The 14,343-nt window shown below is 40.4% G+C and overlaps 1 protein-coding gene across 5 annotated transcripts in view; it reads right to left on the bottom strand.

Annotated features, from left to right (window-relative positions):
- Positions 1–14,343, bottom strand: part of UBR4 (ubiquitin protein ligase E3 component n-recognin 4) — a 132,806-nt gene that overhangs the window by 101,188 nt on the left and 17,275 nt on the right. For all 5 annotated transcript variants that reach the window (XM_072828086.1, XM_072828088.1, XM_072828090.1 and 2 more), the window contains exons 12-18: positions 11,832–11,931; positions 11,557–11,694; positions 10,987–11,104; positions 9,889–10,076; positions 8,349–8,508; positions 8,142–8,227; positions 1,199–1,368 (exon numbers count right to left, since the gene is read on the bottom strand). In XM_072828086.1, coding sequence (XP_072684187.1) covers positions 1,199–1,368; positions 8,142–8,227; positions 8,349–8,508; positions 9,889–10,076; positions 10,987–11,104; positions 11,557–11,694; positions 11,832–11,931 — 960 coding nt within the window. The remainder of the gene's footprint in view (positions 1–1,198; positions 1,369–8,141; positions 8,228–8,348; positions 8,509–9,888; positions 10,077–10,986; positions 11,105–11,556; positions 11,695–11,831; positions 11,932–14,343) is intronic.

Raw genomic sequence — 14,343 nt, 5'->3', positions numbered from 1 at the left:
AGTGCTGGAAGAGTTCAGTTTTTAAAACCATGCATTAAGATAACAAATCAAGGAAGACAAAATCTACATGTTAAGAGAAGATTATTAACTCAATCTTGGCTACAAAAAAGGTAAATTCAGCCAAAAATATTCCATTGACACTGGCAGTAGTGTGAACACCCATTCTGCCATTTCTGAACATGAAAAGAACTGTAAGTCCCCAAAGGGTGGCTTTTTTTTTTCTTTTTTTTTTTTGAGTTGATAGACCTGGACAGTTTTATACACTAGAAACAGTTCAATTACTTTTCACTATAATTTGACTCTACAGCTTATTTTTAGAGTTTACACTATAGATTATTATCACTGCGTGATAAGTCAAAAATAACTCAATGTACTAAAAAGCAATAAAAAAGAAATTATACTATTCAGAAAACTTGTCAAAAGAGCTTTTATGCAAAAAAGGAATGAATGTAGCCAACCGTTTCCATTGCCTTTGGCTATTAGGGAAGAGATTTGTGTTTTAATAAGGGCTTCCCTCACCCCATCCCCCATGCTCTCCCCCTTCCCCCACCTCCTGGCCTTTTTGCAAGAATCCACCAGGAAAAATACAGTGGGTCTTTGGCATTCAAGGAGGTTTATGATTTCTTAAATCCAGCATTAGAGCTATTTGATCATAGAATGGGGAAGAGAAAAGCAAAGCCTTTTAGGAAAACAAACTGCTTTGAAGACTCCTAACCATGTAAACAAAAATGGCAAATATAGGTCCATCTAAAGAGGATTTAGACGATTAATCTGAGCTTCCCCCAAGTAAAAAAATTCTTTAAAAGTTGTCCAAAAAAGACTGCAAGTCATTGAGTGGTTTTCATGTTGAAAGCAAAACAACCAAACACAGAGTTGGCTTCCCCGTTCCCTGTCTTTCAAAAAATCAGGTCAGGATAAAATTGGTTACGTTCAGGATTCAGGTTCTATCTCATAATTGCAACCATATCCCCCATGTGCTAAGGGGTGATTTTGTTTCCAGACCATAGTTTAGGTACTTCTGCTTCTTGAGCAGCGCATTTTCCCCCAACACCATCAGAAACCTACTCCTCCACCCTCACCACTGTACACTCTATTATCAGACACTGTCTCAGATCCCCAAGGCTAACTACAAAGAGGTCAAACAAATTTTAAAAAGTACATATCCTTCTCTGCAGGGCTTCTCCTGGAGTTCTCTTACCTGTCCCAAACTTTCAGGCATTCAGGGACATCGGGATCACCCTGAGTGCCGGCTTTATGTTGCCAGATGAGCAAAAGGCGTGAAAGCACAGAGAGGCTTTGAGGGTGAATGTACAAGGGCCAAGGGCCCTCAGAGAAAGGAGCTACTCCCAGCTGCTGCAACAGCGTGTTCTGCCAGGAAAGACATACAAGAGACCGTTAGAAAAAAGAGAATGAGGCCAAAGGTTACCCAGGAGCCCTAAATATTACTCTTTAATGCAAGAAGAGTATTTTAAAGAGTGAGCAGAAATTCAGATTTAGATGTGGTTTGGAGAAAGGTCATTTTGCTCAGCAAACAAGAAAACTATAAAGGGAAAAGTACTAATCTAACCCCTTTCACAACTATAGTTAGTGTCAGAAGTGGGGTCCTGGAAAAGGAGAAACGCACTGAGAAAGCAGAATCTGGATAATTTTCCAAATGGGCTGACAGTTTTTCTTTCACAACTAGTCATATACTACTACAAGTAACACTCAAGGTGGGGAGGTCCTGCCACTTGTATTCTACAACAGTATTAGCAGAGAGTCTGCCTATTAGATGTCAAGGCACCCCGAATTAGTCAGGGTCGTTTTTGCCTCCAGTTGTAGCGTGTCTTTCAAATGAGCTTGACTTGTGCTCAGTTATCTAAGCTGCAACTTATCTTTTCAAACACACACACAAACTAAGCAGGATGCCAATGGAAAACCAGACAAAGGCCTGCTTTCTCACTTGGCTTCAGAAGACACAAATCACAGTTACCTCGGGATGTAGGATAAATTCCTAAGTCTGTCAAATTAAATTATATTCTTACAAAACATCCCAGAGGACCCCACTACTTGGAAATAATTATTCAAAATGTTGCAGATATGAAGAGTAGTTGACTCGTACTGGGCAGTTATCACAGGCTAAGCACTGCACACCTACTGTCACACTAAATGCTCAGAGTCAGAGTGTTAGGTGGGTATGTGCTCCATTTTACTGACGAAGGAAATAGAGCTCAGAATGGTTTAAGAACATGACCTAAGCCACAAAATTCCCAAGTATTCAAAGCCAGGCTTATCTCTAAAATCTTCATTCTTAATCATTTATGCTCCTCACAGTCTTAAAGACTTTTCTCAATTCCTGACTCAAGGAAATGATTCAAAAAAATTAACATGTCTGAGCTATAAAATACTGTAACACTACTGTAATAATAAAAAAAAATTTAGAAAAAACATCTAAGTATTCAAATCAAGGAACATGCAGTCATAATGGTAGCAGCTATAAAGACCAAGGTAAACGGTATCTGAAATAGTAAACTTTGAAAAAGTAAAAAAAAAAAAAAGAGAGGCATCAATGTTCTGATTTTAATTGTAAAACTGCAACTATACAGATAGGATCCAGAAACATGGAAAAATGAAAATCATGAATTTGTTATCCAGGTCATATTTTTTTAAAAGAGGGTTTTTTTGTTTTGTATCTGTTGTTTCAGGCCTCAGAGCCCTAAGAAATGAGTGAACATTCCTCAGAACCTGGTTTTCTCCTAATCCACTCCAACTTTCATTATCCCTGAGTAAGAGGAACTGGCTTCCTAAGTAAAACTGAGTCACAGCACACCCACAAAGGCCTGGCCTGAAGTGTTCCCACCTGCCCTCCAGGCACCCTGTGCCAACCCGTGCCTTTAATCACTACTGGGCTCTCTGCCTCTGCCCTCCCCACTAGGGCCATCCCCCACTCATCTTACTGTTCTCATTACTTGAAACAACCACCTCTTAGTGGACAATTCTCAAAGCTTCGTTTTCAATTATAATTTTTAAACCCTGAATTTCAGACTCACATTTCCAACTACTTTCTAGATGTTTTCATCCCACTGGTGCCTCAAAATGTCATCCTCTTTAAAATTATTTTTTCTGGGACGCCTGGGTGGCTCAGCAGTTGAATGTCTGCCTTTGCCAGGAAGTGATCCCCAGACTGGGGATCGAGTCCTGCACCAGACTTCCTGTAGGGAGCCTGCTTCTCCCTCTGCCTGTGTCTCTGTCTCTCTGTGTCTCTCATGAATAAATAAAATCCTTTAAAAATAATTTTTTAACAGCAGTAGTGGGAACTCCTTATTTTAACTAAAAACACTGATAAAACTTCTATATAAAACTCTTATATATTAATTCCAGTATACAGGGCAGCCCTGGTGGCCCAGCGTTTTAGCACCACCTTCAGCATAGGGTGTGATCCTGGAGACCTAGGATGGAGTCCCACGTCAGGCTCCCTGCATGGAGCCTGCTTCTCCCTCTGCCTGTGTCTCTGCCTCTGTCTTGTGTGTGTGTCTGTCATGAATAAATAAATAAAATCTTAAAAAAAAAAATTCCCAGGCAGCCCAGATGGCTCAGAGGTTTAGCACCGCCTTCAGCCCAGGGTGTGATCCTGGAGGCCTGGGATCCAGTCCCATGTCCGGCTCCCTGCATGGAGCCTGCTTCTCCTTCTGCCTGTGTCTCTGCCTCTGTCTTGTGTGTGTGTCTGTCATGAATAAATAAATAAAATCTTAAAAAAAAAAAATTCCCGGGCAGCCCAGATGGCTCAGAGGTTTAGCACCGCCTTCAGCCCAGGGTGTGATCCTGGAGGCCTGGGATCCAGTCCCATGTCCGGCTCCCTGCATGGAGCCTGTTTCTCCCTCTGCCTGTGTCTCTGCCTCTCTCTCTGTGTCTCTTATGAATAAATAAATAAAATCTTTAAAAAAAAAAAATTCCAGTATACACAAATACACGAATTGCTTTTCTCATTAGACCGAAGCCATGCAATCACATGGGTTATGCCACCGTTCACTGCCTTTAGCTTACTCCTTCATGAAACGAAAGCCTCGCACTCAAGCTCTACCACACAGTGGTTTCCAGGCTGGCCAACCACAAGTGACTACAAGAAAGTTGTTTGGGGTAAGCAAACACTGCTTGTTTTTCATAACACAAAGAAAATAGCACAATGTACCTCACATAGCTCAAGAACCCAGAGGATCATTCTGAGCAAACGTGCAGTAAATAAGTGATCCATGAGTAAACAGAACCCAAGCTGACTCAAACCTAGGAGAGTGAGCTCCCTGCACACTCAATACGGCTCCTTCTATCACCAAACCAACTCTCCTTGCTGATGTTCCCTTTCTATGAAAGACAACAGCACGCTTCTGGTCTCATTTGGGTTGAAAAGCCAGGCAAGATCTTAGACTTCTTCCTATCCATGTCCTTTATCCCATTCAAATAATTTACTATGATCTCTACCATGGGTCCTTTATCAATACTGTATCTCCCCTTTCTCATGATCCCACACTAATTCAAGCCATCTGGATTTCTTCAGTGTCTACAATGTTACCTGGCACATAGTAGGTGCTCAATGAATGCTCAGTGAACGAATGAGTTGAACCGAGATCACTGTGTAATATTAAGTTATTGTAATTCTACATGTAATAGTAATAAATATAAGACGAATATAATAATCTTAATACTAAATGATAACAATAAATACAGATAGCAGCTAATGTTTAGTAGACACTATTACTATGTGCCAGATAGATTTTACTTTTTTTGTGATAAAATAATGTAACATAAAATTTATCACTTTAATCATTTTTAAGTGGAAAGTTCTGTGGCATTAAGTACATAAACACTGTGCAAACATCATTACTATCCATCTCCAGCACTTTTTTTTATTTTTCCCAATTCAAATTCTATACCCATTAAATACTAACTCCCTGTGATACGATAAAAGAAGAAATACATATTTGGTCTTTGTCCCATTCCTGGAACAGAGGTCTTAAAGCTGTCATTTCCTGACAGGGGTGAGAACGTGTATGGCATTCATAATAAGCTCTTCAATAATACCTGTATTTATGATAATGAGGCCCCTAGACAGCTTCAGGATGGGGGATGGTCGCCAGGGGAACCAACCACATGATTAAAGGGCTAGAACTTTCAGCTCCACCAACTGGGGCTAGAGTTTGAGTTAATCACCAATGGCCAATAGAGCAGAATGCCAACAGAAAACCAGACAAAGCCTGCTTTCTCATTTGGCTTCAGAAGACACAAATCATCTTAGTAGACTGTGTTATTAAACAAATTTGAAAGAAAACAGAGCCCATGCCAACGAAGCACATGGCCTTTCAGCAGAAAGTCCGCTTCCCAAGATGTTTGTAAGTCATCTTAAATAGGTTTCTTCTATTAAGTAGGGAAAGCCTACTGGTCTTACTAACTCAGAACAAGCTTTTTATTACCCTGACAAATGAAGACAACTTTTATGATGTAATTTATATTTGTTTACTTTCATAGACCGGACTCCATTCCATGAACTTCCCTTAAAGGACACTATGTGCATCTTGCAAGTTAGACACCTTGAGTAAATAACTTTGTACATGGAGCAGCTGGGTGAATCAGTCAAGTTAAGTGTAGGACTCTTGGTTTCAGCTCAACTCATGATCTCAGGGTCATGAGACTGAGCCACATGTTGGGTTCCACGTTGGTGTGAAGGTTGCTTAACATTCTCTACCTTTCCCATTGTCTGCCCCCCCCACCTTGTGTGCACACATGCACGCGCACGTGTGTGCACACAAACACACACTCTCCTAAAAAAAAAGAACATTGTACAGGATTCCAAAGAAACAATCATCAATAGCAAATAATTACACTAAATATCCTTCACTTTTTTTTCATCATAGCAATGAAATTTGGGGGAAGAATTTAAAGTCCCATGTTTGGAAATAAAATGAAGACTAAGTTTGATAATTTGCTCTGCATAAAGTCAGTGATATGGGCAGCCAAGCTACATGTCCACACAAGGTCTAGAATTATTTTTTTTTAATGCTAAGAGGGCACATCATTACAGGAATCCTATGAACTCCTATTCTCTACAGGAAAATATTTCTTCCCCCATTATTTGGACAAGTTTAAGCAGGAAAAGGCCAAGTCTATGAACTTTGAAACTTCTCTAAGTAAACTTAGATTTCAGCAAGGAGCTGATAACTTTGGCAGGATATCCTGACCCTATACAGTCTGGGAAGGTGCTGCAAGCCATATACTAATTGAAGCATTTTCTTCTCTTCATCTTAGGTCAACAACTTTACCACTCAAGTTATATTTCCTTTCCCACGAAATAAATAAATAAATATTGATTGATTGATTGATTTTAGAGATAGAGACAGCACAAGCAATGGGGAGGGAGAGGGAGACAGTATCTCAAGCAGACTCCACACTGAATGTGGATCACAATCTGAGCCAAAACCAAGACTCAGATAGATGCTCAACTGACTGCCATCACCCAGGCATCCCCAAAAGAATTTTTTTCATCTAACAGTAGGTATGTATAAATAGGTTTTGTAATTATCTTTTTAAACAATGAAATAAATTTTCAAGAATTTCTCAAAGACTATGGGATGGTAAGAATTAAGTTTAACCTTTTAAAATAGCTTCCTAGATCCTATCTCTTTGGGGGCAAGAGCAAATCCTTAAATTGTCTCCTGATTCTGAGAAATCCACTGAAATAATCTCAAGAGTAACAAAACTTTTCAAAACAATCTTAGGACAAAATATTGGAGAGATCTACAAATTTAATTCTTCTGGGGAGGTGAGGGATAGCTGCAAATAGGAATCTGCATTTATTAAACAAATTCCCCAAGGATCTTTATGCACACTAAAAGACTGACGAAGTCTGACCATGTTCAAAAAATTATCAAAATACAACACTGTCGGGGCACCTGGGTGGTTCAGTTGGTTAAGTGTGCGACTCTTAATCTCAGCTCAGTTCTTGATCTCATGGTCATAAGCTCAATCACCACATCGGGCTTAGAAAAAAAACAACCACCACACTGTCAAATGTTGGGAGAGAAAGTGAATCCACAAACCTGACACATTGCTGGTGATGATAAAACTTGGTACAGCTACTTTTTTTTTTCTTTTAAAGTAATCTCTATACCCAACATGGGGCTCAAACTCACAACCCAGATTAAGAGTGGAATACTCTATTGACTGAGCCAGCCAGGTGCCCCACCGTGCTGCTACTTTAGAGAGCAGTCCAGTATTACTTGCTTACAGTCACCTACTCTGTATCTTGTCAATTCTACTCCCACTTACCTGCCCAAGAGAACCCCTTGTTATCTCAGGGGACACATACAAGATCACAGTAATACTTGGAGTAGTAACAAACCCTGACACAATCAAAAGATCCATCAGTGGGAGCAGAGGGGAGATGAATAATTGGCATAGTCACAAACACAATGGCATAGCATGTAGTAGTCAAAACAAGAACTACAGAGTTAGCAATAGTATAGACGAATCTTGGCAATATGGTGTCAAATAATATTAGGTGAAATAAGAAAGCCTAACAAGATCATATAGAGCATGGTATCAGTTACCATAAAGCTGAAAACAATCAAATAATTGTAAAATTTAAGGAGTATATATGTAAAAATAAACATATATATGAAACTAATAGAGAGGAAAAACCCTAAGATTTAGAAGGTCACAATCAAGATCCTACACTTTATTTTGGTGGTGAGTTTGCAAGCAGGCATGTATCTGAGAGCAACTACCTTCTGTAATTTGACTCTTCAAAAAGAACACATGTCCAACGTGTATTTCTTAGATTACTAATGAAATTAAGCATTTTCTACATTTATTGGCCATTTATATTTTCCTGCCCTCTTGTCTATTTTGTCCACCTGTCTACTAGGACAGTCATTAGGAGCTATTTTTGTAGTTTTCCTTTCACTTTAAGCTTACTGAATGACTTGGGGATAAAGGACACATTTTCTCTTTTTTGAAATAATCTGAATGGGGCAGTGAGACACATTAGCATAATGTCTCAAACTCTTTCCAGTTGGGGGTTTCTACAACAAACTGTGTTTCTTCCCAACTGAATACTACAGCCTACTGGAAGCAGACACAGCGCATGGCCAAAGGTCACAGTGCACACAAACCTGCAGGTTGGGTGACTGAAGGTCAGAAGTTACCAGAGAGTGGTTGAAGTGATAGAGAGCAGCAGCAAATTCTTCATCTGATGAACCTTAAAGGCAATAAGGACGCTGATTACTCAAGCAGCCTCTTGATACATCATCATACTGCCCTGCCAACAGCCAAACTCCACTGGAGAAAACATCAACCAAGCCTTGATCCTGTCTACTGACCCTTGAGTCCATCTTTGTCCACCTCCTTAATGATGCTGGCCAGGGTGGCCATATGGTGTTCTGAAAGAGACACACTCAGGTAGTTTCGGATAAAATTGTTCCGTGAGTTCAGCATGGAAGAAGTGATGAAGTTCAAAATGTTGGAAGCCAGACCTAAGAACTAAAAAGAACAGCAAGAATCTTACGTCAGGGTCATAAGCCCAAAGTACTTCCAAATCTTGAATACAAATAAAAATAAAACACATCAAAATGGGACACCTGGGTGGCTCAATGGTTGAGACTGCCTTTGGCTCCTGGGGTCCTGAGATTGAGACCCACATCAGGCTCCCTGCAGGGAGCCTGCTTCTCCCTCTGCCTGTGTGTCTCTGTCTCTCTCTGTGTCTCTCATGAATAAATAAATAAAATCTAAAAAAAAAAAAAAAAAAAAATGCCTACAGATCTGATGCAACAAACTCAATGAATTAGTGTCAGATTTTAAATCACCTACAGTGGAATGAAGTTTAATTACAACAGTCTTTCCCATCATAATTCTACCAGTTACATGAAATGGCACCTGTTGAACACAAAAGACTTCAGAAAACACTGTGAAAACTGAGGCTTCTAGACAGACTTTTTTCTGTCATTCCCCTAAGGTCCTGCATTTGTTCAGCTCAAGGACACTATTGAAATAAGGAATTCTGAAGTCTGATCATTATACACACATGGAATTCCCAGCTCCTTCCTTCTTTCTCAAAATGATACTGAATTATGGTGTAAATGTTTTATGGCCACAATCTTGACTAGAATAAGCTGTACTGTATGAAAGTAAGGTCTATATCTGATTTGTTTCCTGATACAGCTTTAGAACAGTGCTGATAATATGTCATCTAGAAATACTGTTTGAATAAATAATTAGCAAGCACTTAAGATGTACCACACCTATACTAGGGGCTCCTTAATTCTTCACAACACCCCTCAAAGCAGGTACAATCATTCCCATATGACAAAAGACAACAATGAGTCTTGGAGAGGTTTAGATTCTTGTCCAAAGTTTAGAGCCAGTAAATGGTAAGTAAAATGGCCAGTAAAAGCAGGATTCAAACTCACTTCTAACTCCAAAGGCTATGTTACTAACCCTCAATCAGAGAAACAATATCAAGAGTACAAATTATTTAATCAAACACAATTTGTACGCTTAAGTCCTAAGTAAAAATATCTTTAAAGATTTTTTTTTTTTAATTTACTTGAGAGAAAGAGTGCACGCACACAAGCACAGAGTGAGCAAGACAGAATACTAATGCAGGGCGGGGCAGGGGGAGTGGTGGGAGAGGGAGAAACAGACTCCCCACTGAGCAGGGAGCCCAATGAAGGGTGCAATTCCAGTACCCTGGATCATGACCTGAGCTGAAGGCAGAGGCTCAACTGACTGAGCCATCCAGACACCCAAAAATATCTTTAAATATTACAGTTGACCCAACCTACAAAATGTTTTAGTTCAAACGATCTACTTTTCACAACTCCCCATCTCTCCTTTCCCTTAACCTCAAAAATCCACTCTTACCAACTCAGGATCTTTGCGACTAGCCAAAATGTTGCCCTTTTCACCGGGAGCCTGTTTACTGGGGCTTTTAACTCGAGGAGAACTCTCTAGCGGAGGTGGCGGGGGAGGAGGCGGAGGTGCCACTTTCTCTTTACTGGGAGAGATGGTCTCCTCAAACCACTGCCCCAAAATAGGCTCACTGTCATCATCTGAAGAAAGAGATAAGTAATAAAAATAACACATTTTTAAAAAAAGTTTTAGTACATCTGTTTTATGGAAGTGTCTACATCAAAAGAAACACAAGGAAAAAGAAAAAAAAGGAACAAAGGGTTATCTTGATTTCAGGTGATAGTTACATGTTGCACAAATTTGTCAATGCTCATCTAAATGTACACACAAAACAGGAGCATTTCACTGCATGTAACCTATACATCAATAAAACTAGTATTTTTTTTTTTTATAAAGGAGCCAATGAAGAAACAGGAACAACCTCACTTTACTGGCAAGAAGTCAAACATTTTGAAAAACAAATTTTTATCTATCAATTGTAAAGCCCAAATTAACAGATGCACCTTTCACAATACTATACATGGCTCCCACCTGATTATAAAAGAAAAAATCTGATCATAAAGAACCTGAGCGATTTGTCTTACTCCATCTCTCTCCCAACCAAGAAAGGAGGGAATGCTTGTTTTGCCCTGTTGTTCACTGCCACGGAGTCTGGAGTTCCTCTCCCTATGCCTCCCCAAGCCACACATCCATGACAATAGCTGGAGCAAACCCCTCACACACAAGCTCTGGAGTTTCACTGGGAAGCTCAGAACAAAGTTCAAAGTTCACCAGCTGGGTCAACACAAACAGCAGCAGGAACTGAGATGGATCCTGATCTTGGAGGGGAAGGGCTGAAAAGCAATCTGGGTATCACTGGGAGAAGTTTCTATCACTCAGTCTTCAACAGCTCAACTTACTCTTCAACAATATGCCCCTTCGAGGACCCAGAAAATCAGGATCCATGCTAGGCAGGTGAAGACGGCAACAGGACACTAACAGAATCCACGCAAGGGAGCTCCTGTTGCTCTCTGCTGCCTGCCTCCCGGGACACCGAAAAGAGGCCTCTACCTTGGCTGCTGTCCTCCTCCGTGCTGCTGAAATCATCCTCATAGTAAGTGTTTGAGTCAGTCGAGGCGCTGGCATCGCTGCTCATGGAGCCCTTCCTCTGACGTTGCAGGACACAGGCCTAGGAAAATAGCAGCTTCCGTAACTGACAATGACAGACAAGATGCCACCCTGCTTCACCTCACTCACCATATGAGACATTTTCTCTGTGTCTTTTCCTTTCCTCTAAATCCAAGAAATCCTCCTAACAGTGTCCTCCTTTCCGAGCTCGGATCCCTTTATCCCAATGCACTCCAAACCCAAAGCTACAGACAAGAATTGAAACAGGAGTCTTTCCAGAGTAGCCTCTGAGTTTCTGAATCAGCATGACACCTGTCACAAAGCACCTCACAGCTATATGTATCACAACGCTGACAATAACAGACACAAAGTGTAGACTCATTCAAGAATTCCACTCGTTTTCAAAACCTTTACCACGAAATTTGAGTTTATAAAGGTCACAGTATACAATCTTATTCATTTTGAAAGGATTATATAAATGTTCCAAATTATCAGTGGTGTTATGCCACCTACCTTTCTGTAGGAGGTTGAGAGTAATGTCAACAGCAGGTTCGTCAGTGGGACTGAGTCAATCAGCCGTTGGATCCTCTGGATGGAGGTGCTCTGGGCCATAATGTTCAGGACTGCAGGGGGACCATCTGTCTCCCAGGCCTGAAGGTAACCATGGCAAAAGAGAATTAATGTTCTAGCAGAGCAGGAGGTAACAACAGGATCAGATGGCTCAAGGTAGCCTACCTAGAAGTGAAGCCAGCAGTCAGTAGGCTCATCCCCTGACAACAATCCCTCACCTTGTGCAGAGCTTCCACTTGAAGGTCTTGAAAGAGAGAGGTTAACAGCTTGACAGCATGGTTTGCCAGTATTACTGAGAGTACCCCAAATCCCTGGTGCCTATATAAAGAAAAAGGAAAACACAACAAATTACAACCTCAAAAACAGGGATCTTGCCATTTGGGGCCTAGACTCCTTTGAGAATCTGTGGACCTTTCCCCAAATGGAAAAAAACTATACACACAATATATGCATATAATTTCAAAAGCTCAGTCTCCCTGAAGCTCATCTGTAGCCCGCCTAAGGATCTACAGGCTTCAGGTTAAGAACTACAGAACTACAAGAAAGTCTTCCAGGATGTCTGGAAATCACCTGGGTGGCTCAGTGGTTGAGTGTCTGCCTTTGGCTCAGGTCATGATCTCGGGGTGCTGGGATCGAGTCCCCCATCAGGCTCTGTGGGAAGCCTGCTTCTCCCTCTATGTGTCTGCCTCTCTCTCTGTCTCTCGTGAATAAGTAAATAAAATCTTAAAAGAAGAAAGTCTTCCAAATACATAACATTTTGGAATTTAAACTATCAGTTCACGACTAGGAGCCTCTGGAGAACAGCAGCCTTTGAGGGGCTCCTCTGGCAACCCCCTGGTGCCAGGGCTTGTGCCTGAACCTTTTCCCATGCAGCCACTAGGCAGCTTTTTAACCATCCTGGAGCCCTTTCCCAAAACGTGGACCAAATGGAGACAATAAAGCTTTTTGCAGCAATAAATAAATAAATAAATAAATAGATAAATAAATAAATAAATAAAAATAAACTATCAGTTCAAAACTACTGGATGAATTGAAGATGCTGACATTCAAAGGCTGGCTGAACTTTTTGAAGGTCATTCTTTTGAGATAGCTTCTGGGCCGGTGGATACAGGGAGATGTGGGGAGAGCAGTGCACACGGGAGGGCAGGGATGCTCTGTGCTCTTTCCCCACACCTTGCTCTAAGCATCTCTTCCAACTGTTTCAGGGTTACAGTCTTTTATAATAAATCCCTCATCAATAAAGTTTTTAAAAAAAGGCATTCTTTGAGAAGAAAAAAGGTAAAAATCACTTCTATATCTGGTCACAAACCAAAGAGGATGAAAGCAAAGTTTTACTCACATTTAATGTGTAAAACTTTTTCTTTCTGTCCAAATGACCACATGACAAAGAATTAGCATACCTAATATACAGAGAGCTCATGTTCATGAGAAAATGAAAAAAGGACAAATACCAGAGAAAACTAGGGCAAAGGACACAGGCAGTTATAGTCATCCTAACAAAAAAATACAAGTAGGAGTGATATAATAGCCATCTTTCTCCTTTAATATTAAAAAACAGGAAGATTAATGACAGCCACTGTCAAAGAGCACCTGAGGAAATGGGCACATTCGCACACAGAGCTAGTGAAAGTTCAATCAGAACAGGCTAGTAGGGGTGCCTAGGTGGCTCAGTGGTTGAGCATCTGCCTTTGGCTCCGGTCATGATCCTGGAATCCGGGATCAAGTCCCGCATTGGGCTCCCGCCAGAAGCCTGCTTCCCCCTCTGCCTGTGTCTCTGCCTCTCTCTCTGTGTCTCTCATGAATCAATAAAATCTTAAAAAAAAAAAAAAAAAAGACAGGCTAGTAAAACATTGCAAATTTTTACATAAAATAGGCGTGACTTTTGTCCTAACATTCACACTTCCAGGAATTTACCCCCAGTGGATAATTAAACAAGTTCACAAAGATTTACATTTTAGAAGATTTATCAAAACAAAAAATTTAATATAGCCATAACTGTTTTAATAGGGTAATTAGTTACAACAGCATGTTTATACAGTGAATACCACCAGCCTATTACAAACACAGTGAATCTGCAAACAGCGCCACTGAAAAATTGTCTACAGTATATTCTAACGGCAATTGTGTTCTGTAAAGATACACATCTTATATACGTGCACTGAAAAATATCTGGAAGAATGTTTATCAATTTGGTGGTAGAATTTGCGATGACTTTTTCCCCCTTTCTTATGGTTTGTAACTTACACAAAGTACAGATATTCTTTTGAAATGTCAAGAAACGAGCCATTTTTAAAACATAACTATTTCCAAGGATAGACCTTTGGGCATCCTCCCATTTCCTGCTAGAGTGCTAAGAGTGAAGACAGAAGCTCACAAGAATCACAAACTACTGTTCTCTCTTACTTCCCTTCTTTGCCTGGTTTCTACTATCTACCAATGTCTATTTCAAATTTCAGCTAAGTGTTCCTCCTCAAGGAAATCTGCCTTGAGTTCTCCAACCAGGCCAAATACCCTTACTGTAATACTCTCTACATACAATTTGACATATCTCTTCACTTCTCTCAGAAATGTGTCCTTTTCTTATATATCACAGCATTCCAGAACTGACAGAGAAGATACTCAATGAATAATTTGTTGAATGAGGTCCAGAATTTGACTTCCTCCTTGAACTCCTGATGCCCATACCAACTGCCTACTCAACATCTCACATAGAGAGGTCTGACAATCACC

This window comes from Canis lupus, chromosome 5 (assembly GCF_048164855.1).
Source record: "Canis lupus baileyi chromosome 5, mCanLup2.hap1, whole genome shotgun sequence".
NCBI classification, from domain to species: domain Eukaryota; kingdom Metazoa; phylum Chordata; class Mammalia; order Carnivora; family Canidae; genus Canis; species Canis lupus.
Note: the sequence above shows the minus strand (reverse complement) of the source record. Positions and strands in the feature narration are given on the sequence as shown.